The sequence below is a fragment of the Amblyomma mixtum genome, chromosome 10, assembly GCF_055824585.1.
Source record: "Amblyomma mixtum isolate Tamu chromosome 10, ASM5582458v1, whole genome shotgun sequence".
NCBI classification, from domain to species: domain Eukaryota; kingdom Metazoa; phylum Arthropoda; class Arachnida; order Ixodida; family Ixodidae; genus Amblyomma; species Amblyomma mixtum.
Genome location: NC_143021.1, coordinates 2,025,722 through 2,050,851, shown reverse-complemented (window position 1 = coordinate 2,050,851; position 25,130 = coordinate 2,025,722). Strand labels below are relative to the sequence as shown.

Sequence of the window (25,130 nt, the reverse complement as noted above, 5' to 3'; positions counted from 1 at the left end):
CTTGCAAAGGGTGTAGTCCGGAATTGAGCAAAACAGTTTTTTTTTGAAGAGCGGTAAAGACAGATTTGAGCGGGAAGTAGTGGAGGCATTTTTTATTAAGAAAGCGGGAAGCGCATGCGTGAGTAGGCCTTCAATTTCAATTAGTGACGCCGAGGTGGCTTTTCTCGAAGGCTGTCTTTAGATTTTAACGTTTTATCTTTGACGCTGGGAGGTTTTCTCAATGGTTTTAAATTTTGACGCTAGAAATAGTTCATTGACGCTGGGAGGTTTCCTCGAAGGTTTAAGTTTTCATGTCCACCAAAAAATTTTCCGCGTTTGTTGTTGGTCATTCATTCATTTTCACAATTTGTGTTAAATCAGGATTGTTGAGTTTGCGCTCTGGTTGCCTTGTTCAAGCGTGTGTATTTCATTTGAGAATGAATTGCTTTCATATGGGTTGCGCGCTCTTATAATCTTGAGATAAAATAAGGAAAATGTTATCATGTGTATAGTGCAGAACGCATATCTGTCTGTAATAGTATAGCGCCTACTTCCGATGTTCGGACTTTTGATGACAATTTCGTTTTGTTGTGTGATACGCTTGCGAGATATGGCTCGGGTGATGCATAAAATGTAGGGGTCTGGTGCAATAAACTTCAGTTGCAAGTTGGCGCCCGTCCTGTTGTGTTCGTGTCTCCTTTGTCTTTGTTGTTTTCGCGCCGTCCGAACTACTTTCAAGATATGAACCAACTAGCCCAAATCAAAGTACTTCTGTCATATGCGCGCCACCCCGTTGTTATCCTTCTATTTATTTACTTATTTAAAATACCTGCAGCGCCCGAAGGCATTATTGCAGAGGGGAAATACTTATTGTTTGCGAGAGGCCGTTGTGAGAAAAAAAGACTATAAAAGATAAAAGAAATGGAAGGAATTTATACAAGTAAAGAATTAAATGAGGAATTTATTCCCCTCTCATGATCTGCATGTGCAGTCACTACCTGCCCTGAGTAGGCATATTTTCTTACTACTTCCAGCCCCTCGCTACCAATTGCGAACTGCTGTTCCCTTGCTAGACCTTGTGGAGACTTTGCTCCGCGCCTTCCCCTTTGATTGGCTTCCCCGCGATGCTCCCTCCTTAGCCATATTAGGGCGCCGACGTCGCAGCGACACGAGCGCCACGGATGGCGTCATTGTTGCGCACAAGGGGGAACGGGGGGGGGGGGGGGGGGGGGGGGCTACTGCCCTCTTCGGCTCGGGACTTAAGCGCGCGAGGACGTCCACGGGCAGCGCCCCGCTCTTCGCCGGCAGAGCGAATGACGAAGCCTCGCGGCGACAAACGTTCTCCCGCATCTCGTCCCGTCCGACCGCGGAATAATCACTGGGCGGACATTCGCTCCTAACCTTGCTGGTGATTTGGACGTCCTCGGTTCCTTCGCGTATTTCCTTGCTAGCTGGCGTTATTGTTGTTGTAGCAATAAACGCCTAGTTTTTGTCAGCCATAATATCGTTCCTTTGTTCCCTCAGAGCAAGGCCCGCCGTGGTCGGCGTGCGCTCGGTAACGTACGCGACCACGGGGTTGGGTCCACGCGGTTTTGAACTGGGTCAGCCGTGATTAAACGGGGAAAGCGTACTTATCTCTCCAGTTAAAACCCCAGGATTTTTCAGGATTACTTTGGTTTTCTGCATGTTAATTTTTAGACGCACCGTTCTCCTCGGCCTGTTTAACTCATTGATCATGACTTGCATTTCATGTCCTGAGTGACTTGCAGGGTAATGTCATCAGCTCTCTACCTATCGTAGACCCCCTCCAGTCGGGATACGACGCCTGGCCCAGATCGCTCACGTCTACACTCACACAACACGAAAAGCAGATACAGCTCACAGAAACACAAACAGACGTGGACAACCACCTTCTCCACCTTTGGGAGGCCCGTCGCAGCCTCACGAAGCGATGGAAGAAACAGAAACATAATAGACTCCTAAAGAACCGCATCCTCGAACTCACACAACAGGCAGCGGAATATGCTACTCAGCTAGCCGACACTAACTGGGTGGACCGGTGCAACGCGGCTGCTCGCCAGATGTCTGGCCGCAACACGTGGCGCCTGTTCCGCGCTCTCATCGATCCAATACAAACCCGCACGGAAACCCAACGCCAATTACATAGGGCCCTGCACAACTTTACAGGAACGACAAAACAGCTAGCGCACACGCTCAGGGATCGCTACCTGTGCACCACTAAGGACCCCCGGCAGGCGGCGTACTCGTATGCAGGCGAAGAGAACACGGAGCTGGACAAGCCTTTCCAACTCCACGACCTCCGGGCAGCCTTAAGCAAAATGAAGCGGGGCACTGCACCCGGGCGCGACAAGGTTACGGTCAAGCTCTTGGCCAACCTTCCCGACGCAGCCTACACCGCGCTCCTCAAATACATCAATAGCATTTGGGACGGAGAGACTCCTCTCCCTCTCAGTTGGAAATCGGCTCTCGTGACCTCTATTCCGGAGGCCGGAAAACCTATTGATGTGGAGAACCTTCTCCCCATCTCCCTCACGTCTTGTGTCGGCAAGCTGATGGAGACGATGGTGCGCGACAGACTCTCCGATTTTCTCTAAACACAGCACACTTTCGCAGACACCGTGTTCGGTTTGGTTCGGACACCATGTTCGCCCTCACAAGTCTACACAGGATATACTTCTGCAGCTTCACCACGACATCTTAGATCCTGTCGAATGTCCTCACAACGACAAGGTGGTCCTGGCCTTGGATCTTAAAGGCGCATTCGACAATGTCAAACACAAAGTAATCCTGGACCACCTCAGTAACACCAACTGTGGCCACAAAACATTCAACTACATAAAACAATTTCTTACAGACCGTCAAGCCTACATACGCATACAAGATGCGGAACACGGGCCATACACCATCGGCTCGAGGGGAACACCTCAAGGCACGGTCCTGTCTCCCCTCCTCTCCAATTTGGCAACGCTTCATCTTCCCTCCAAATTGTCTTCTTTGCCCGGGATACATCACGCGGATGACATTACAATCTGGGCCACCGATCCGGGACCGATCCGGGAGTCCAAGGAGGTCCGCGTCCTTGGTCTCTTCATACACCATCAACGCAGGGTCGACACTACCCTAGCCAAACTTCGCACAGTGGGAGACCAGGTGGGCCGCATGGTCCGCCGGGTCTCCAACAAGCGGGGCGGATTACGAAGCAAGGATGCACTGCGGCTTGCCCATGCTTTCGTAACGAGTAGAATCCTCTACTCAACCCCCTACTTGCACCTGCGCAAACATGATGATGACCAACTGGAGGTCATCCACCGGAAAGTCATCAAGCGGGCTCTCGACCTCCCGGTCACCACGTCCAACCAGCGACTTCTGGCCTTGGGCGTGGTAAACACATTCCGGGAGCTTCGAGAAGCCCACTTAGTCAACCATGCGTCTTGCACAGACCACGTCCTGTCGCCGCCTCTTGGACCGGCTACACATCAAACATGACTACCATATTGAGGAAAGGGAGAGAGTGCCAGAACCCTGGAGACGCGCCCTCCGGGTCCGACCCCTTCCCCGCAACATGTCCAGAGAATTTAACAAAACTTCTGTTTGGGCTAGATGGTGATATGACGAGATAATGATTGTGATATGACGATCTGTTTCTTTACTGCGCATGTCTCGTTTTATGTATATATTTTCGCTCTCTTACCTGCGAATAAATCAGATGAAGTTAGCGCCTGTCCTGTGTGTATCTCCTCTTGTGTGCGTTTTTCGTGTGCGCTTAAATTTCATTTCATTTATATGTCCAGAGAAGACCATAGCGGTCGTCGCCAGGCGCGCGCGGAAGCGTTGGCGCGATACTATGGTAACCAACAACATGTGTATTACGAGGACGTTGCCGGCCCACACCACGGGGTGTGGTCACGGCCGCAGTCGTACACAACACAAACACAGTTAACGGGCTCACTTTCAAAGCCTACAGCGCAACACACGCGGAGGAGATTGCCATTGCTCTGGGTCTTCTACCCCAAGTCGAAACACATCATGACCGACTCGCGAGGGGCCTGTCGGAACTATGAGTTGGGCTGGGCTCCCCCGCTTGCCTGGCGCATATTGGAATGTAGCTGCCGATGCGAGGATCCAACTCCACGCAACCTGATTTGGGCCCCCGGTCACCAGGGCCTCCAGGGAAACGAACAGGCCGATCAGGCCGCCCGCGCACTCTCTCCCCGGGCTATCTCCCTGTACTTGGACGCCTACTCCCAATCAGACAATCTGGCCCGGCCCTTACATTCAATCACATCACCGATTACTACAAGGAGGAGCACCGGCGCTACCCGGCCCCTTGTAAGGGATTGGATTGCGCTGACGAGCGCCTGCTCATCAAAATTCTTACTAACACTGTACTGTTCCCGGCGGTACTTAAACATTTCAACGCATCCTTTGATGGCACGTGCCAGTTCTGTGGGTAGGTGGCTGACACCTTTCACATTGTTTGGGCGTGTCAATCAAACCCATCTATCCCCCCCAATCCCAACCCCACCAGAGGGGACTGGGAGGCGGCCCTGCTCGGCTGTCAGGACCTAAAGACCCAAAAGGCCTTAGTTCACCGGACGCGGGCGACATTGCTTGCCAATGGGGCCCCGGAATAGGGGCTGCACCTAGTATTGTTAGGGGAAAGGGCCAATAGGGCCTACCCCAATCACCTCTCTGTAAATATTTATTGCACTATAAATGTTTTTCACCACCATCACCACCAGCGAATCGCAGATTGTTAAGGTATTTTCCGTTAATTCTTATCCCAAACTGTTCCCAGTTCACGGCTCGGAATACCTCCTGTAAGCAGGCGGTGAATAGAATTGGCGAGGTCGTGTCTCCCTGCCTCACATTTTTCCTTATTGGAATTTTATTGCTGACTTTATGGAGGACAATGGTAGCTCTGGAGTCGTTATAGATATCTTCCAATATTTGCACAAAACACTCTTCTACGTCCTGATTCCGTGGTGATTGCAGGACAGCTGAGGTTTCCACCGAGTCAAATGCTTTCTAGTAATTACCGCCGCGATGGCTTAGTGGTTATGGCGCTCGGCTGCTCACCCGAAAGATGCGGGTTCGAACCCGGTCGCGGTGTTCGGATTTCGGTGCAGGCGAAATTCTAGAGGCCCGTGTACTGTGCGATATCAGTGAAAGCTAAAGAACCCCAGGTGGTCGATATTTCCGGAGCTCTTCATTACTTCGTCCCTCATAGCCTGAGTCGCTTGGGGACGTTAACCCCCCCCCCCCCCCCCCCCATAAACCATAAAACACCTTCTGGTAATCAATGGAGGCTATATACAGGGGCTTGGTATATTCTGCGTATTTCTCTATCACCTTATTAATAGCGTGAATATTGTCCATTGTCGAGTATCCTTTACGAAAGCCTGCCTGATCATTTGGTTGATTGAAATCTAAGGATGTCCTCACCCTATTAGCGATAAATACCTTGTAGGCAACGGACAGTAAGCTGATCGGTCTGTAATTCTTCAAGTCCTTGACGTCTCCTTTCTTATGTACAAAGATAATGTTAGTGTTCTTCCAAGCTCCTGGTACGCTCGAGGTCACAAGGCGTTGCGTATACAGGGTGGCTAGTTTTCTGGCCCAATCTCCCCTCCGTCCTTCAACAGTTGTGCTGTTGCCTGATCCTCACCAGCTGCTTTCCCCCTTTGCATTGCTCCTAATACATCGGTTGCTGCAAGTCTTGGTGTCAATGTAGTCGGCAATGTTGCCACCACATTGAGCTCAGGCAGTGATGCCATCGCTGGGATTTCATCTACACCTTCATCGAATAGGGGGTGGAGATTGCGGCATGTAGCTTACTTGTCGCGTGGCCTGAACTCTTTGCAATCATCTGCCACGTGACTTGGTATGACGTCACATTACATCATGACGTGTTTTGATATGACGTCACATTACTTAGTTGCCACGTGACTTTGCGTGACGTCCCACTCATATGATGCCACCACAAATCACACTAATTAGTATTTGCTTTACCTGATCATTATTTAGAATCAGCTATGTTTGTTAGTGTTATCTTATTAATGCTATTAGCGCTAACTAAAGATGGCACATCATTATCTTCATCATGACGTATTACACCACACAAGTTCTCCTCACGACATGCTACACCACGCCCACTCGTGACGTCACATGGTGCATTTTCTTCAGGACATGACCTTGAAAGTAACCCATATAATGCTTTCGCATTAAAGACAGAGGCTGCCGCCATCTCAGAATCGACTAGCAAGCCGTGTTACCGTCCTCTATAAAAAGAATTGGTTTCTTTCCATGTGACAGTTCAGTTGCATTTTTTTTATCCTTTCCATTCGGAACATGTGTCGTTTAGTTTTATTTTTTTTCTGTTGTTTTCTCATCCCTTCCAAGTCCAACTTGTCGTTTTATCAGCCTTGGAACTTGTTTCTGATATCGTTGCTTCGCTCTTATCTTGTGACTGGTTGCAGCATTACATATCCGATCTGTCTAAAAAGCCACGCTGTCGTTCAATAAACGTTCCAGTAGCGCTCTGCATTGTTTCCTGCTTCTTGTCCAGTATCTCTTTAAAGCGGAAGCATTATTTGGCTGACTGGCGACGAAAGTCGGCGTCAGTGTTCACCAGCTACAGTGGTCACAAAGTCCCACGTGACGTTATTTTTTTTACCTTATTGATCCCAGACGATGTCACTGTGGCAAAAAACTGCTGATGATTTAGCTTTGCCCACCACGAAATATCATTCGAAAGCGCGCTTTTCAGGTGGACACCAACGCCAGGCACCTGAAAGCGCCATTGATGGGGCGTTTCTTTTCCTGACGCGCTCGGATGGAAGTTGATGAAGACGCCGACGTGCAACGCGCAGCGCGAGCGTGCTGCAATTTAACACGAGGCGTGATCGGCTGCAGCGGCAATTAGTTTGTTGTGTGTACGCACACACATAAACGCACGCACGCACGCACGCACACCCCCCCCACACACACACACCACACACACACACACACTCGTGTGTGTGTGTGCGTGTGTGCGTGTGTGCGTGCGTGTGCGTGCGTGCGTGTGTACATATATAGATGCCAGGACCAGGCAAGGAACTAACAGATCTGCTAGAGGGCCAGAAGGCTATGTTGTCAAAGTTAACATCTATTGAAGCGACACAAAACCAACTTACACTTGATGTAAACGCCCTTAAAACACGTCTTTTGTCTATGGAGATAGACAAAAGATGAGATTGTCTATGGAACACCTACAGCATGGAGATAGCACTTGCAAAAATTGATGCTATGGGCGTGGCTCTAACTACAGTTGAGGAGCAGCAACATTAGATACCTGAAACGTTGACGAGAACTGAAGAAAGAGTGGCTGACCTTGAAAACAGAGAGAGGAGGTGCAACCTTTCGTTTTACGGTCTCGGGGACTCAGTAGCAGATGTGACGGCGACAAAGCCAGAGCCAGAGACAAAGCCAGAGATTGCTGATTTATGTAAGGATTCCCTTGGACTAACCAGTGTTAACATCGAGCATCCACATAGAATAGGGACCTACCATGTTGAGAAAAAGCGTCCGAAACTTGTGAAGTTTCCTTCGTTTAACGAACGTCAGGCAGTGCTGCTTAAGGCGTATAAATTAATGGTATAGAAAACAGCATATCATAAGATTTCGTACGTTCTACTCGTGAGAAAGGAAAGAAATTGTGGGAGTTGGCTAAGCAGAGGGAGAGAAACCGATATTGAGATATGAAACGTTGCACCTAGATGATAAACGATATCAGGCTGACAGCGTGTCAGGGGGTGTGGTTAAGATATGGCCGATTAGTTCGCAGACAGCCGTTCGGCCGCTCACTGTTATGCTAATCAATTGCAGAAGTATAAAGAATAAAGTTGAAGATTTATTGCTTAGCCGTTTGGTGCAACCAGCGATAATACTGGGCACGGAGTCGTGGCTTGATCTATATTGGACTCGGAAGTTCTTCCTGATGGCTATCACTGCTTTCGACGCGATAGAAATGCAAGCGTAGGCGAGGTGTTTGTTCTGGTACGCCGCGGTATACCATGTGTTTTATTGGATTGCAGTGCTACTGAGGTTGAGTCCGTTTTTTGTAAATTACGCTTAGCAAATGGCAAAACGCTTGCCATTGGGTCATAATACCGGCCCCCCAATGCAACCTACGAACAGATTGTCGAACAGTCGCAGCTAGTCGATACCATTAATTGTGAACACATTTTGTTAGGGGGGCTTCAACCTGCCTGACATTATTGTTACACAATGATCGCAGAACTACTGTTTCTGGTAGATTTGTATTCTGCTTTTTTTATTTTCTTGATGACCACACCTTTCAACAAAAAGTTTGCGTGCCATCATGAAACGGTGGCAGCTGTCATGTGCTTGATTAATTGTTGTGCAACACTCCGATTGTTGTATAAAATGTGCACGTCTTGCCTGGTATTAGTGACCACAGTGTATTTGTTGCTGACATTAATGTTGAAAATTTGCCAATTGTTAATAAACCCACTAGAGAAGTGTATGTTTAGAGTAAAGGCAACTTTGATGCGATTAATTCAGCCCTTGAGTGTTTTTTTTCTTCCAACGTTTGGTACGCTAGCAGACGACCTGAGCACCGAACAGCTATGAAACGTCCTAAAAGGGAAGCTGTTTACACTCAGCGAAACTTTCATCCCGACACGGGTATTGTCAAGCAGGCGATCCAGATATAAACCGTGGTTTATTAAGCAACTGTGTATTTTTCTGCATGTGTGCGGCGTGCTTATCGCAAGACAAAACGGACCGGATGCGCTAGAGCACACCTTGAGCTTAAAAACTGGCACGCGAATTCCGAAACATGGCCCTTTCGGCAAAGGAATCCTATTTCCCGGACCTTGGACTGAAGCTAGGTGAGGATCAAAAAGAATTCTGCAGATTTGTTCGACGCAACGGTAAAGACATAGTCTCTATGCCCCCGCTAATAGATCATGGAATAATAGTTGATGATGATGCACAAAAGTCCGAGGTGTTCAGTACTTATTTTTCTTCAGTTTTTAATCACAGCTACTCGCGCACCGTCGATGTTGTTTCCCAGTTTGAAGTAGATTTATTGCCAGAAGTCAGTTTTAGTATGATTGGATATTTGGAAACTTTTCGGTGGCATTAAAGCAAATAAAGCATGAGGTCCAGACGACATTCCTGTCGCGTTAATCTCTAAATGTCCAGTGATATTGCCCCAATATTTTCTGCTTTTATTCCAAAAGAGTTCAGTTGAAACTGCATTACCTAGTGATTAGAAGAGGGCACATGTTGTACCTGTACATAAGAAGGGACCAAAAAGCCACATGGAGAACTACAGACCGGTGTCACTAACAACTGTAGCGTGCAAAACAATGTAATGTATTCTTTATAGTTGCATTATGTCTTATCTGGCCAAGTATAGTCTTATTTATCCTAGTCAACATGGATTCCGTCAAGGGTTTTCTTGTTACACGCAACTGGTTGAATTTACGCATGACTTAGCAGTAGCTATAGACAATAGACAACTGATTGATAGTAATTTTCTTGACTCCAGAAAAGCGTTTGACGTTGTTCCTCTTGACCTTATAATCTCCAAATTGCGAAGGTATAAGCTTAACGAAAGTATCATCATGTGGATAGCAGAATACCTTTCCCAAAGATGGCAGAACGTGGTGGTTAATGGACGTTCATCTGCTTATGTTGATGTGACTTCAGGAGTGCCCCAGGGTTCAGTTTTGGGTCGTCTTTTGTTTTTGCTTTTTATAAATGATATTGCTGAAGGTATTCAGTAATCTTTCAGAATGTTTCCTGACGACTGTGTGGTCTACAGACTGGTTGATAATGCACGCGATCACGAGCGCTTGCAAAATGACCTGGATGCAGTACTGGAATGGTGCACTAAATGGAAGGTGGCTCCTAATGGGGAAAAGTGTGTGCACGTCACTTTTACAAGGAAGAGCTCATATCAACTAAACCCTTATACATTAGGTACCGCAGATTTAAAAAGGGTTTCAGAACATAAATACCTGGAAGTTCTTTTTACGTCAGATCTTAGATGGGCAAAACACATTAACTGCGTAAAGAGTAAAGCTGCTCGAGTGTTGGGATTCTTAAGACGCAATTTTAGTCAGCTGGAAAGTAGTCTCAAAGAAAAGTTATATTTTACTAATGTCCGCTCGTTATTAGAATACGCTTACGTGTGCTGGGATCTGTATACTGCCGAACTTGATGTACTTGGGAAGATACAAAACAGGGCAGTGAGGTTTGTTCATGGTATTCGGAGCAGAAATTTTAGTGTGCGAGAAATTAGAACCAAACTGAAATCGCCGGAGCTGAAGGAGCTCAGGAAAGATTTGAGGTTAAAATTTTTTCATAATATGTGCTACTCTAAAACCAGAATAAGCAGAAATCAATTCATAAAACCTCTATCTAACGTATCGAAAAGGCGTGACCACTGTCTGAAAGTTCGTGAACTTTCTTTTAGAAATGACGTCTTGCGTTATTCTTTTTTTTGCACGTACGATTAGAGACTGGAATGCTTTGCCACCAAATGTTGTTACAGTACTAGCAAATCAAGCTTTTTAACACGTTTTGCGCATGTGATTTCGATGTGATTTTTGTTACGAAGATGTCCCCCCTGCTGTAATGCCTGAAAGAGGCGATGCAGGTAATATATACATATATAAGTAAACAAGGGAAGGAAATGAGGGGCTCGTTATAAATATGAGAGAAGCCAACAGCCACAGAAACCAAGCTGCTGGCTTCTCTCATATATATACATATATATACACACACACTCTGTACATAACCAATAACCATGTAGAATAAATACCAAGAAAGAAAAAAATAGCGTATTGCTTTCGTGCAGTGGCCAGCGAAGCTGATCTGTTCCCGCCGCCGGGGGTTCAAAACCCAAGCGCGACAATAATGCTTTTTTTTATATCTCCAGGACAGCGAACGTCACGCTTATTAAAAGCCTTGTTTATTTCCCACCATTTCCTGCACCGCATCACTAGCCTCCGAAACTTCATCCCATGCCGGTGTTTTTCAGGTTACAACGCCAATAGTGCTCTCGCACTAAAAAAAAATTTCCTCTGAGGGCGCCGGGATTCGAACCCCAGATCACGAGGGGAGCACGCAACCCATAGGATTCCTGGCGAACAAAAGTGGACCTAATAAATGCTTTTTCTTACGGCTGCATTACGCTAATGACTTGCGCCATTCGAAAGAAAGAGACAATTTGAAAAACGTGTAAAACAAAAGGAGGCAAAAAAAACATTGGTTTCGCTTTCAAAGTAAGTAAGAAATATTATGTGTCAATTTTTCTGTTTTAAAGTTTTACCACAACTGGCCTACGACTATACCCTCGCGTGCTCTGTAGCGGACGTAATGCTTAGCGTGTTGCGGAGCAACCCTGTACATAACAATAACGCTCACATTGACAATAACGCATTTACTTGACTTTTACTGCTCACATTTTCCTTTCGCGAGATGCTTCTCTGAACATCCACGGTAGAACGATGAATAGAATAGAAGGATGGATCTGGCCAGCAGGTCAGCTTCTCAGCGCTGTCGTAGTTTTGATGCTTGGACTACTACCGTCGATAGATGCAGCGCTAACCGGAGGCTGGATCGCAAATGGACTCAGGAAAGCGAATCAAGAATACACGTTAGAACAATACAGGTTAGAATACACGCGACGGAGGCTGAAATTAATAAATCGCTGTGAACAACACGGGGTAGATAATCTCACTGCACCTGAGTGTCTACGCTCAAGTGCAGAATGGCACCCGTTAGGACGGTGCTTTGCGGTGCACTGGTAGATTAGCTGGCAGCAGAAATCTGACTGTGGCGCTTTTAGATCGCGCACCGGGGTCTAAATCAACGGCCCACTCTAAAGCTGCGTCACTCTATCAGCCACAAGTATTGCATCATCATCATCAGCCTGACTACGCCCACTGCAGGGCAAAGGCCTCTCCCATGTCTCTCCCATTAACCCTGTCCTTCGCCAGCTGTGGCCACCTTCCTATCCTCATCCACCTACCTAACTTTCTGCCGTCCCCTGCTACGTTTGCCTCCTCTTGGAATCCACTCCGTTACCCTTGATGACCAGTTGTTATCTTGCATTCCGCATTACATGCCCTTCCCAAGCCCACTTTTTCCTCTTTAAGTCCTTTCCCTTCCTTTCGACTAGGATGTCATTAACCATCGTTTGTTCCCTCACCCACTGCGCCCTCTTCCAGTCTCTTAACCTTATACACCTATCATTTTTCTTTCCATACCTCGCTGCGATATCCTCAACTGAAGCTGAACCCTCTTTGTTAGCCTCCACGTTTCTGTCCCATGGGTGAGCACCGGTGAATGCTGCAGAGCAGCACCAAAACTACAGCAGCATTATCAAAAGGAAACCGCCTACCTGCGTGGACATGCGGCAGGCCAGCGTCATCTCGAGGTTTCCCTTGAGGCCCAAGAGCGGAGGCACCATCACGATGAGCTCCGGTATCTCTTGGAATGCTGGCCACTTCTGCACAGGGAAATATCACACCACATCAGGAGTCTACTTTTGAAACAGGCAGAACACGAACAGAGACTCCAGCCCGAAAAGCGAGACAGAGGGTGAAAACTGAACCCTGTATCTGATGTGGGTGAGAGGCCGCAAATGGTTTCAAGAATTCCAACCAACCTGATCATAGGCCGGGGGACCAAACGTCGTTGAACTTTATGTGCTTGGTTCAAGAACCTCACTGCAGTTCTTTACAGTGCTGATCACCTAACTGATCAAGCTACGTCTAGTGGTTTGGTCTGAGTTCCTCTGTTTAAAAATACCGTGTGGCAGCTATATTTCTTCCAGAGGATGACGAGGCCTCGAGATTCACCACACTCCACGTCATTGAAGCGTTGCCCTTTAAGCAGAGTTTCGTCGGAGGCGCAATTCTTGCAATTGTTGCCACAGAATAAGGGGAGCTCGTAAACCATTGCGCAAGAAATTCTATACTTTTGCCCAACCATAACATTTCTGGTGCAACAGGCACCGCTTCAGGTTTAACGTTGCTTCCAACATTTTCCGCGCGCCTGTGCACCCGCTGAATTTGACTTTCTCAGTGCGGTACTCGTCGGTACGAACAACACCTGACGCAAAAAGCCACATATATAAACACGGCGTAAACATCAATTGATTTTATTGCACGAGAAATGCATTTCATATACTGTTAAAGAGACAAAGGCAATGAAGGAACACATCAAAAGGGACGCTTGAGCTAGCTTCTAAGGTTGATCGGCACGCACTGAGGTGCAGGTTTTTGGTTTGGTTTGGTTTATTGGGATTTAACGTCCCAAAGCGGCTCAGGCTATGAGGGGCGCCGTAGTGAAGGGCTCCGGAAATTTCGACCACCTGGGGATCCTTAACGTGCACTGGGATCGCACAGTACACGGGCCTCTAGAATTTCGCCTCCATCGAAATTCGGCCGCCGCGACCGGGATCGAACCCCCGTCTTTAGGGTCAGCAGCCGAGTGCCATAACCACTCAGCCACCGCTGCGGGGCTGCAGGTTTTTCCCTAAGTCGAGGTCCCTGACGCACGTGCGTTATTTGAAAGTCTTGAAACAACGCTCTTTGCACCTGATCCCGCGACCGACGGCTGGCAGTGGTGCTATCGAACAATAGTTTGCACTTTTTACACCCGGAGCAATGTGTCGCCTGGCTTCCCGGAGCGGCCAACAAGACGCATAACCCGTGATGCTCTCGCATCCTTCAATTCAGTCAGCGTCCCCTCTGGCCGGCCAGGCAGAGATACAACAGGTGCAACACTGCCTGTGAGCAGCGTCTTCACCCGGCGACGGTCGGCAGTCATTGAAAACGGCACTCTCCCTTTCCGTGGGGAGCACACAGCCAATTATATTCCACACACCCTAAAGAATAGTCCTCGTAGCACCGGATATGACACCCAGCGTCCACGAAGCGAGCACGCCGAGCGGTTTGCTTGCTGGCCTCATCTACAGCACGCTCCTAAAATGGATAAACTTCTCGCCTATAAATTACTTATTAGATTAAAACTAGAATAAGTGTTTGCTATCTAGAGTGCGCACCAAGATTATCCATCACAATACTAGAAAGAGTTCAAAATCACTCCACGAGGTCCATTAATTCTGCCCATTCATACGACATCAGTGTATCGTCACTTAGCAGACAGTCAGGTTTGACCACTCATGCCCGCTGTCATCGCACTGTTTCTCTACAGCTGTTTCGTAAGTTTTTTTTCTTTTCTAGTCCACTAGGCCAGCCACCCCGCAAGCTCGCATATCTCACTGCGCCCCCCCACCCACTGCAAGTTTGTTGCTAAAGCACCCGCACAGTCACTTTTCCATGCCTTGTTTTCTTCGCTCTGTATCCGACTGGAACGGTCCTTCCCATGACGTAGCTGCCATTGCCTATCAAGCGCTGCTAATACCTTGAATTATCTCTCCCACGATCCATTGCAGGAAGTCACCATAGTCAAGGAATATTTGTATACTCAGAAAATTGCGCAGAAAAACGGGGACAAAGCAACACAAGACAAGGACGAGCGCTCGTCCTTGTCTTGTCCCTGCTTTGTCCTCGTTTTCCTGCGCAATTTTTTCAGTATGCATATCAACCAACTAGCCCAACTTTCTGCTCTCCTAAGTGGAATCTTTGTATACCCAGAAAGTATGTAAATCCCACAAAGCGGGGTCTTTGAGGAAAAATTGATGCAGGTTCGTCGCCATTCTGTCGATCCTTGATGGAGAGCGAAAGCTGCTTTTCTGCAAATCTTTGCACATTTTTTGATGCAATTCTTCCCTTTTATTTACGTTGCTTTATTTTTTGGTTTGGTTTGGTTTGTAGGGGTATTGTATGTGTATCCTTATACTTTTCGTTTTTGTTTTTTTATTTTTGTTTTGAGAAAAGTAGACTACGAAGAAAGTAGACTGCTAAATTTAGAACAAGTGTAGCTAGTGAAATGAACGCTAGCGCAACAAGGACACTAACAAGAAAGGGACACCATAATTATGCACCACCACAAGGGACACCACAGTGTCCTTGTAGCGCCAGCGTTCATTTCATCATGCACCAACTCGCCCCCAGGCCATTCTTCTGAAGTGTAGCTAAACTGAGCTTTTTCTGTCAATTGTCTTCATAGTTTGTATATACAAACCATAAATTATGCCACTAACGCCCACATCGCTGGTAATGAATTTATGGGCTACAGCCCTTCCCCTGTTTGTATTTTGCTGTTACTGATACTGTGTACATGTATTCATTATGAATAAAATATTCAGCTTCAAGTAGCACCGCGAGCGCAGAAAGGGCTTCTTCCCTATGACTCTGCCCATTCGAAGATAGTCAAGAGAGCTATTGTTAGCTCGTGCCTGGGATCTTCTCTGACGAAGTCATGCCCTCATGCAATGCACACTAGCTTCCATAATCAGATAAAAAGGCTGCTTTCAGCCGGCTTCCCCTGCGAGGTCATCTCAGCTGTGGCCGAGAACCTTCTTCGGAAGGTAAAAAAAGGAAACCGCGCCAACAACGAGGAGCGATTACCACGAAGAAAGACTACGGTCGTCCCGTATATACACAAGGTGGCCCACAACATAAAAAAAGTGGCGAATAGGCATGGCGTCCCTGTGGTGTTTTCGGCGCCACGCAAGCTCGCCGGGTTGTGCCCAAGGATCAGCGCGGAAGGCGCTCGACGAAGAGCATGCGAGATAAAGCATGCGGCACAATTTGTGAAATGCGCCACGGGCGTTGTGTATCTCATCCCGCTCAAGTGTGGTCGCGTGTATGTGGGCCAGACAGGACGCTGCGTGAATGAACGCGCAGGGGAGCATCAGCGTTCAATTAGGAACAAAGAAGGAGCTAATTTGCCTGCTCATTGCATTGCATGCAACGGTTGTGAGCCACTGCTAAAAAGTATCAGAATTCTGGGCAAGAGCAAGGACAAAGTTTCCCGTGAACTTCTAGAGGCATATCATATCAAGGCAAGAGGTGATAACTGTGTGAGTGACACATCCGTTTCAATGTACAACGCGGAAAGGAATTTTTTGGAGCGTTTCTGATGGTTTGTCGCGCAGGGTTTGATTTGCCTCCTTATCCTCTCCTTCCCCTCTTTGTAGGCACGTGCTCACACTGCCTATAAAGCGGCACTGAATCTAATAAACACCAGTTGATAGTTTGCGCTCTTTCAGTCTCTCTCGTGTGTTTTCCTGTGTTTGTCTTTTGTGCGCAATTCGTACCTACAACAGTATGCACCAACTCGCCCAACAAGAAGTTCTTCTTAAGCAAGCAAGACCACAGTCCTAGTTTGCTTGGTGCTGTTCAAACCTTAATTATTGGCGCCAAGCAGCCCCAACTTCAGTCTCCCTGCTGTTGTTGCACATGAATATGTTTGGTTTAGGTTTATGGGGTTTAACGTCCCAAAGCGACTAAGGCTATGAGAGACGCCGTAGTGGAGGGCTCCAGAAATTTCGACCACCTGGGGTTCTTTAACGTGCACTGACATCGTGCGGTACACGGGCCTCTAGAATTTCTCCTCCAAAGAAATTCTAGCCGCCTCGGCCGGGATCGAACCCGCGTCTTTTGGCTCAGCAGCCGAGCACCATAACCGCTGAGCCACCGCGGCGGCGCACTTGAATATGTAGCCCCTTAGATAATTCCTGAAGGACCAATTTCTGACTTCAAAAAAGGCAACCTATTTGGTTTAATGTTTGATGCCATATTATACCGCCTGTTCCGTATTTATCTGTTCGTGTTAGAAAAAATTCTCCTGCGCAAACTACCGGACTATATGGGCTCAAACGCGGACTACAAGGTAGCTTAGGATAGTCTTCGTCTTTCGATAAGTAATTTAACATCTAAACTTGTCTGCATTTTCTGGAATCGGCGAAAAACTGCATTCGACTGCGGGAGAACTTTTCGTCCAAGCGAGCAAAGAAGCCAGTTTGACAGGCTGCGCCATCTGGCGAGCGGTGAGGCAACCGATGTCACGGCTTGGGGCGGAAATGGCTTCGAAGGTGCGTGTCGCCAGTTCGTTGAAATTATTACGATCTTGCGCAACAGCGCGGTTCCCTGGGGCACAGCACGAACACAAACCACAGGGCTAAAACGAAGCTCCCGTAACGTCCGGACCGAACCATCGAAAACAGACGGCATTGAAAACAAGATGGAAAACAGAAGTGACCAGCTCCCGTTTATGAGTGTCTTGGATGTTATTGTAAACATTGTTCTGGGTTATTTTTAAAAGAAGAATGATATCTCTTTCCGACCGTATTAATTTCAAGGGGCAGACGACACGCACATTCGAAGAAGCCGCGCGAGGTGCATTCCCGCCCCAAGCCGTGACATCGGTTGCCTCACCGCTCGCCAGATGGCGAAGCCTGTCAAACTGGCTTCTTTGCTCGCTTGGACGAAAAGTTCTGCCACAGTCGAATGCAGTTTTTCGCCGATTCCAGAAAATGCAGACAAGTTTAGATGTTAAATTACTTATCGAAAGACGAAGACTATCATAAGCTACCTTGTAGTCGGCGTTTGAGCCCATGTAGTCCAGTAGTGTGCGCAGGAGAATTTTTCGTAACAGGGACAGATAAATACGGAACACGCGGTATTCATTTATGAGCTGTTGCTCTCTTTAATTTGAATAGGAAAAAAAACAGTACTGTTGATTTTGTACTGTTGTAGGTACGAATTGCGCACAAAAGACACACACAGGAAAAAACAGAAGGGAGACAGAAAGAGCGCAATGGATTGTCGCGCAGGGTTGATTTGCCTCCTTATCCTTTCCTTCCCCTCTTTGTAGGCACGTGTGCACACTGCCTATAAAGCGGCACTGAATCAAATAAACACCAGTTGATAGTTGGCGCTCTTTCAGTCTCCCTTGTGTTTTTTCCTGTGTGTGTGTTTTGTGCGCAATTCGTACCTACAACAGTATGCACCAACTCGCCCAACAAGAAGTTCTTCTTAACTACTTGATTTTGTACGTTCAGGGTGTTCTATTTGACCTATTGTCTTCATTCAACAACAACCCTTCATTAAACAACAGGCACCATGCATGTTGCTGTCAGTTATGTACACGCGCAGTGACACAATTTGTAGGTGCAGGCAACTGACACCTCTTGACCAAGTGATGTGTTCAATATGGTAGCATAGCTGTAGCTAGGAAACCTCATGTGCACCCGTATTTCGTTGTTCTTAACACGCCCTGCTGATGTCAACTGAGTTTAAAAAAGCAGATAGGAAGAGGCCATCGTGATCGGTGACACAGCCAGACATAACCACAGCTAAGAAATTGACTTCCCATTCTCAGGTACCATGGGTTGTGCCTGATAAAGATCCAGTTCTGTGTGTTACCTAAGCGGTGAATTGCATCTTGCGCAAGAAAGAGACAAGAGTACAGTTGGCATTTGGGCACAAATGCAGTTCTAAATTTCACACGTCAGTTCGGATGACCAAAGTACATGAGCACCTGTGTGCCGACTGAGACCTTTACATGGCTACGGAGAAGCCGTTATGTTTCATAATTTTCACGCACAGGGAGTCTGCAGTTTATCATGAAACAAAAAAGAAGGCAGATGTTCCAGAAATAGCAGGGGACAGTTGTTAGTAGAGTTCGCAGGGCGAAATAATTTACGGATCATGAATGCCTTCTTCCGCAAACGAGCAAATAGGAAGTGGACGCACGTGGAACAGTCCCAATGGTGAAATTAAAAATTGAATAAACTTTACACTACGTGCTAACCCTAGTATCGTGCAGGATGTGGAGTGCCTCCGAGAGGTCCGTTGTAGCGACCACAGAATGGTGAGGTCTCATATCAGCTTAGATTTGAAGAGGGAACGGAGGAAAGCGGTGGCCCATTAACGAGGTAGCGCTAAGAGGGAAAGCAGAGGAATTCCGGATTTCGCTGCACAACAGATTTTCTGCTTTATCTGAGGAAAACAACCGTAATGTTGAAACAATGAATAATATTCTCACAGCTATCATTACGGAGTGCGCCGTAGAAGTGGCCGGTAGGATGGTTCGACAGGATACAGCCAAGATATCTCAGGAGACGAAAGATTTGATCAAGAAACGTCAAAGCATGAGGATGTCTACCTCCACAGGCAGAATAGAATTAACACTCCTATCAAATAAGCAAAAATGGAAGGGGAATGAGGGGCTCGTTATAAATATGAGAGAAGCCAACAGTCACAGAAACCAAGGGGCACAGGGGATTTTTAATTTATTTATTTTGTGGTGTTGATCAATTTATAATATTACTGAATATGTTATCGCTTAAAGCTAATTGATTAGAAAAGCAGAAGAAAAACAACCACATGACGCCGGTGGGATCCGAACACACGTCCTCCGAATTACGCGTCCGGTGCTCTACCGCTGAGCTACCGCGACGGCTGTCAAATCTTCTGCTTTCGGGGGTACTTATGTTTACAAGTAACTTAACCTTGGGAGTGTTCACCAGCGCCACCCACGTTCTTAAGCGGCGGACGTAGCACGTCCTGAGTTACCGCTGATGTGACGTAGACCGTCATCGAACGGCGAGGGTGGAAGCTGTGTGAGAACCCTGTTAAGCGGTGTGAGAACACTGTTGGCTTCTCTCACTCCTATCAAAGTTAATAAATAAGCGCAAGGTAGCCGACCTAAGGAAGTTTAATTACGGAGAGAATCGAGCATGCTCTAAGAACGAAGGTAGCCTAAAAGCGATGAAGAGGAAATTTAAACCAGACGTACGCGTTAAGAGACAAAGAAGGCAATGTCATTGGCAATAAGGATAAGAAAATTATAAATAGCCAGAGTTCTACACAAATCTGTACACTAGTCAATGCAATCAGCACGTTAACGAGAAAGTAGTGCACAGCAATGGGATATCCCGCCAGTAACGAAAGGGGAAGGAGGGAAAGCATTAGGAGCAGTGCAACGGGGGAAAGCAGCTGGTGAGGATCAGGTAACAGCAGATTTGTTGAAGGATGGAAGAGAGACTGTGTTAGAAAATCTAGCTACACTGTACACACAATGCCTTGTGGCCTCGAGAGCACCCAGAACCTAGGAAGAACGCTAACATTATCTTAATTCGTAAGAAAGGAGACGTCACGGACTTGAAGAATTACAGAGACCGATCAGCTGACTGCCCGTTGCCTACAAGGTATTTACTAAGGTAATCGCTAATAGGGTCAGGACAATCTTAGACTTCAATCAACCAATGATCAGGCAGGCTTTCTTAAATGATATTCGACAATAGACCATATTCACGCTATCACTACGGTGATAGAGAAATGCACAGAAAATAGCCAACCCCTATATAAATAGCCTTCATAAAGTCCTTCATAAAGACCGCAAATAAATCCCAATAAGGAAGGGTGCCAGGCAGGGAAACATGATCTCACCAGTGCTATTCACCACCTGTTTACAGGACGCGTTCCAAGGAGTGAATTGGAAACAGTTGAGGATAGGAGTTATTGGAGGATAACTAAGTAATCTACAATGCGCTGCTGACATTGTCTTGCTGAGACACTCAGCGCATGAACTGCAAAGCATGGCAAACGAGTTCCACAGGCAGAGCAGAACGGTGCGGCTAATGATGCAGAAAACCAAAGTAATGTTCAACAGCCTATAGCAAGGGAAGAGCCGTTCGTAGTTGGTAGCGAGGTGCTGGAAGTAGTAAGAGAATATGTCTACTTAGGGCAGGTAGCGGCCGCTGATCCGAATCATGAGGGAAACAAATAGAAGAAAACGAATAGGATGGAGCGCATGTAGCAGGTTCTCTCAGGTCAAGAAAGGCAGTTTACCAGTATCCCTCAAGAGAAAAGTATATAACAGATGACCGGTGCTCACTTACGGGGCAGAAACATAAAGGCTAACGAAAATGATTCAGCTTAAGTTAAGGATAATGCAGCGAGCTTGGAAAGAAAAACGATAGGTATAACATTAGCAGGGGAGGAATAACCGCTAGCTTGACAGGACTGAAGAACGAGAAGAGGACAGGACGAGCGGTACCGCTCGTCCTGTCCTCTTCTCGTTCTTCAGTCCTGTCAAGCTAGTGGTTATTCCTCCCCTCTAACATGCCAGACCAACTGGCCCAAAGCTTCCCCTTGTGTAACATTAGCAGTTCGGGAATACCTGTTCAGGCGAGGGAACAAACGCGGGTTAATGACATCCTAGCCGAAATCAAGAGGAAGAAATGGGCTTGGGCAGCGCATATTGCCACCTGGTGTTCTCAGGTGGCGCTGAAGTGTCTTCGAAGACGTTGAAGTGTCTCGCGCTGGCTGGCTGGCTGCTTGCTGTATTCTGCCGGTTAGCGACCTGTCGCCCTATTTTCGTTACATATTTTGGTGTAGGCGCTGGGTAAAGATCCCTGTATATGTCTCATACTCCTCCGGATACCCTGGGCTCCAGTCCTTCGCTAGTGGACACTCCCGTGCACCGTTCTAGCCGGAGAAACCAAGGCCTACCTCCCGAACACGGGCTTTTGGAGTCTGCCAGAGCACCCACCCATCGACCTGCCATGCCAGATGCAGCCTACTACACCTTGCAGAATCCGCGACTTTCTAAACCATTCCACGGCAGTCAGCTCGAAGACGTAGAAGACTGGCTTCTCGAGTTTGAACGCGTGGCGTCATTCAACCAGTGGGACGACGCCGCCAAGCTTCGAAACGTCTTCTTTAGTCTCGAGGATGGTGCACGTACCTGATACGAAAACCGAGAAGACGCCCTAACATCATGGCACGAGTTCCGCCGACGCCTGCTGGAGACCTACACCAGCACGGATCGTCGAGAACGGGCTGAACGGGCTTTGCAGTCTCGCATTCAGATGTCGAATGAGACTGTAAGCATGTACGTGGAGGATATGACTCGGCTCTTCCGGCGAGCTGACCCGGCCATGCCCGAAGATAAAAAGCTGTGCCAACTTATGCGCGGCGTTAAGGAGCAACTTTTCGCTGGCCTCGTGCGCAGTCCACCTGGGACTGTTTCTGAGTTTCTCACGGAAGCGGTCACGATTCACTTACAGAGCCGCTTCCTGCCTTCGGGGCTAACCCTGGTCTTCTCCGTGACCTGATCCGCTCCGTTGTGCGCGAAGAGCTCCAGGCGCTTTTCGGTGCTCCCCTTCCGACGGCCGGCTCTCTCGCCAGCCTCGTCCGCGAAGAGGTTCAAGCCTTGAGACCTTCGTTCCCGTCCGTTGACCCGCCGCCTTTACCCACGGAGTGCCGTCGTCCCACGTATGCTGAAGCCTTGCAACGTCCTGCGCCCTCTTCGGCGCAGTTTCCTCCGTCCAATCAAGGCTCGCTGTTTTCCGCACACCCCGACACGTACTACATCGACAATCGACGATCACCCCAGCGGAAGACGGACCTGTGGCATGCTCCAGATCGGCGGCGTCTCTGCTTTCACTGCGGGCAACCCGGTCATCTGTATCGCCAGTGCCCGTATCGAGAGCTTGGGCTGCAGGGGTTCCCTATCGACATGCCCCGTCCACCAATAGGTCAACGACCCCGGGAGATCGAGGACTACGTAGCCCAGCAGCGCATGGCGACAATTCCCCAGCGGCAGTCTCGGTCTCCATCACCACGCCGACCTTCGCCACAGCCCCAAAGCTCCTCTTGGATGGCGCAGAGACGGTTGCCAAGTCCCCGCAGGGAAAACTAAAGAGTGCGACCTCAGGGGGCGAGGCCGCTGGCAGTCGATGCGAACAATACCCCCCGACAACGCGAACAGCGACCGACCGCGATTTAAAGGCAACGACTGCAGTACCTGAACTCGGAGATCGATTCTCGTTGGATATACAGGTGCTTCTCGATGGCTATAAGGTTAGTGCTTTGGTGGACACTGGCGCTGATTTCTCGATTTTAAGCGGAAAGCTAGAAAGAATGTCGTACGCCAAAAAAGGACGAAACAGGAAGGAAAAACACAGAACAGGAAAGAGGCGCAACTTCCAACTTTAATAACAGGAAAGGAAACCAGGCGCTCTTTTATAGCCGCTGAGCTGCATGAGCGTGCGTGAACTAAAAAACAAATGCGGTGGTGGACGAGTGATAACAACACTACAACACAGCACAACAAGTCATAGGGAGGTCGCTATTACAAAAGGCATGCTGATAACTCATGCGAGCGTGAATGATAGCACAGGTTGAACGATTATGAATAAGGATAAGAACTACCTCTAAGATATTAACAATCATGAAACCGATTGAAGGAAGCAGGCGGACTTTGCAAAGGGCATCTAAACGAAACCGTCCAAAAAAGCTAGTTCGTTTCTGGTGAGGAGAACAGAAGGCGTTCTAACGCAGTTGTCTTTTCTTTGATCACTATAAAAAGCCTCAATGACTTCTCTTTCGATTTTTTCTTTTGCCCTGGCTAGAAACCTGGTCTCTTGAAATTTCGGAAAACAATCTTTACACCTGCTACAATGTAAAGCTAGATTGCTTCCCGTCTTGCTTTTTAGGGTCACATTGTGCTGTCGAGCACGCTCATTGAAGCACTGTCCCGTTTGCCCCACATATACTTTGCCACACGTCAAAGGCATCTCGTATACCACATTAGTGGTACATTTTGTGAACACTGTTTGATGTTTGACAGTGCAGGCCTTTTTGACCCGCTTTCCTGACACCATCGGACATATGCTTGCCAATTTGCAGGGGGCTGAAAAACCCAGCCGCACTCCGTGCCTGGAAGCCACTTTTTCAAATTGTGCGAAAACCCATGCAGGTAAGGTATGACCTGCACAGGTTTGTTTCCAAATTCCCGCTTGTAGTCCGGCTTCTTCATTTTTTCGCCTTCTGTTCTCCTCACCAGAAACGAACTAGCTTTTTTGGACGGTTTCGTTTAGATGCCCTTTGCAAAGTCCGCCTGCTTCCTTCAATCGGTTTCATGATTGTTAATATATTAGAGGTAGTTCTTATCCTTATTCATAATCGTTCAACCTGTGCTATCATTCACGCTCGCATGAGTTATCAACATGCCTTTTGTAATAGCGACCTCCCTATGACTTGTTGTGCTGTGTTGTAGTGTTGTTATCACTCGTCCACCACCGCATTTGTTTTTTAGTTCACGCACGCTCATGCAGCTCAACGGCTATAAAAGAGCGCCTGGTTTCCTTTCCTGTTATTAAAGTTGGAAGTTGCGCCTCTTTCCTGTTCTGTGTTTTTCCTTCCTGTTTCGTCCTTTTTTGGCGTACGACATTCTTTCAAGACAATGTACCAACTAACCCGTCAAAAAGTTCTACTACGGAAAGCTAGCGACGCTTCTTAAAAAAGTAATGACGCCATGGTCCGGCTCGCAGATTCGCACGGCTGGCGGACATGTCGTAACTCCGCTTGGCCTATGCACAGCAAGAGTCTAAATTCGCAGCTCCACATTTGTTGTCAGCTGCCTAGTTCTACCTGACTGCTCCCGTGACTGTATCCTTGGCGTTGATTTTCTCCGAGAGTATGGAGCTATTATTGGCCTCTGAAAGCGTACTGTCACATTTTCTACCGAGAAAGCTGATGTTTACTCCGAGGACTGTCCACGCCGCGCCGACCTTCGAATATCCGCCGAGAGCGTTTGGATTCCGCCACGCGCCAGTGTTTTTGTGAGTGTTCACTGCGACGGACTACGTGAAGGGACAGCGGTCGCAGAGGGCAACCTGCCCCTTTTGCTCACCCGCGGCATCTGCTCAGCGCGAAGTCTCATTCACCTCCGCGACGGCTGCTCTGAGCTCCTGGTGACTAACTTCTCTAACGAGCCCCGGCACCTTTTTCGTGCTACTGCCATCGCATTCGCCGACCCCTTAGCGGAGGTTTCTGAATGTTTCGTGTTCGATGCTGTTAGACCTGTGCGTCCATCCCTTGACATCAGCCCGGACCTTTCGGTGACTCAACAGCGAGAACTACGTGCCCTCCTACTCGAATACGCTACCTGTTCCGCTTCTTCGTCGAAAGTCCGGCAAACGGCTCTTCTCAAGCACCGCATCATTACGCCCGACGTTGCCCGCCCCATCCATCAGCAGCCGTACCGTATCTCACCGAAGGAGCGTGAGGCGATCCAAACGCAGGTGAAGGAGATGCTTTCAGATGGAATCATTCAACCTTCCAGCAGCCCCTGGTCTTCACCTGTCGTGCTGGTGAAGAAAAAGGATGGGACACTCCGCT

At 47.9% G+C, this 25,130-nt stretch overlaps 1 protein-coding gene across 7 annotated transcripts in view; it reads right to left on the bottom strand.

Annotated features, from left to right (window-relative positions):
- LOC149324983 (solute carrier family 41 member 3-like) overlaps nucleotides 1-25,130 on the bottom strand; it is a 261,247-nt gene that overhangs the window by 163,451 nt on the left and 72,666 nt on the right. For 6 of the 7 annotated variants that reach the window (XM_089562951.1, XM_089562952.1, XM_089562953.1 and 3 more), the window contains exon 3: nucleotides 12,422-12,529. The exons of the other annotated variant lie outside the window; for it this stretch is intronic. In XM_089562951.1, coding sequence (XP_089419077.1) covers nucleotides 12,422-12,529 — 108 coding nt within the window. The remainder of the gene's footprint in view (nucleotides 1-12,421; nucleotides 12,530-25,130) is intronic. 7 annotated transcript variants of the gene reach the window in all.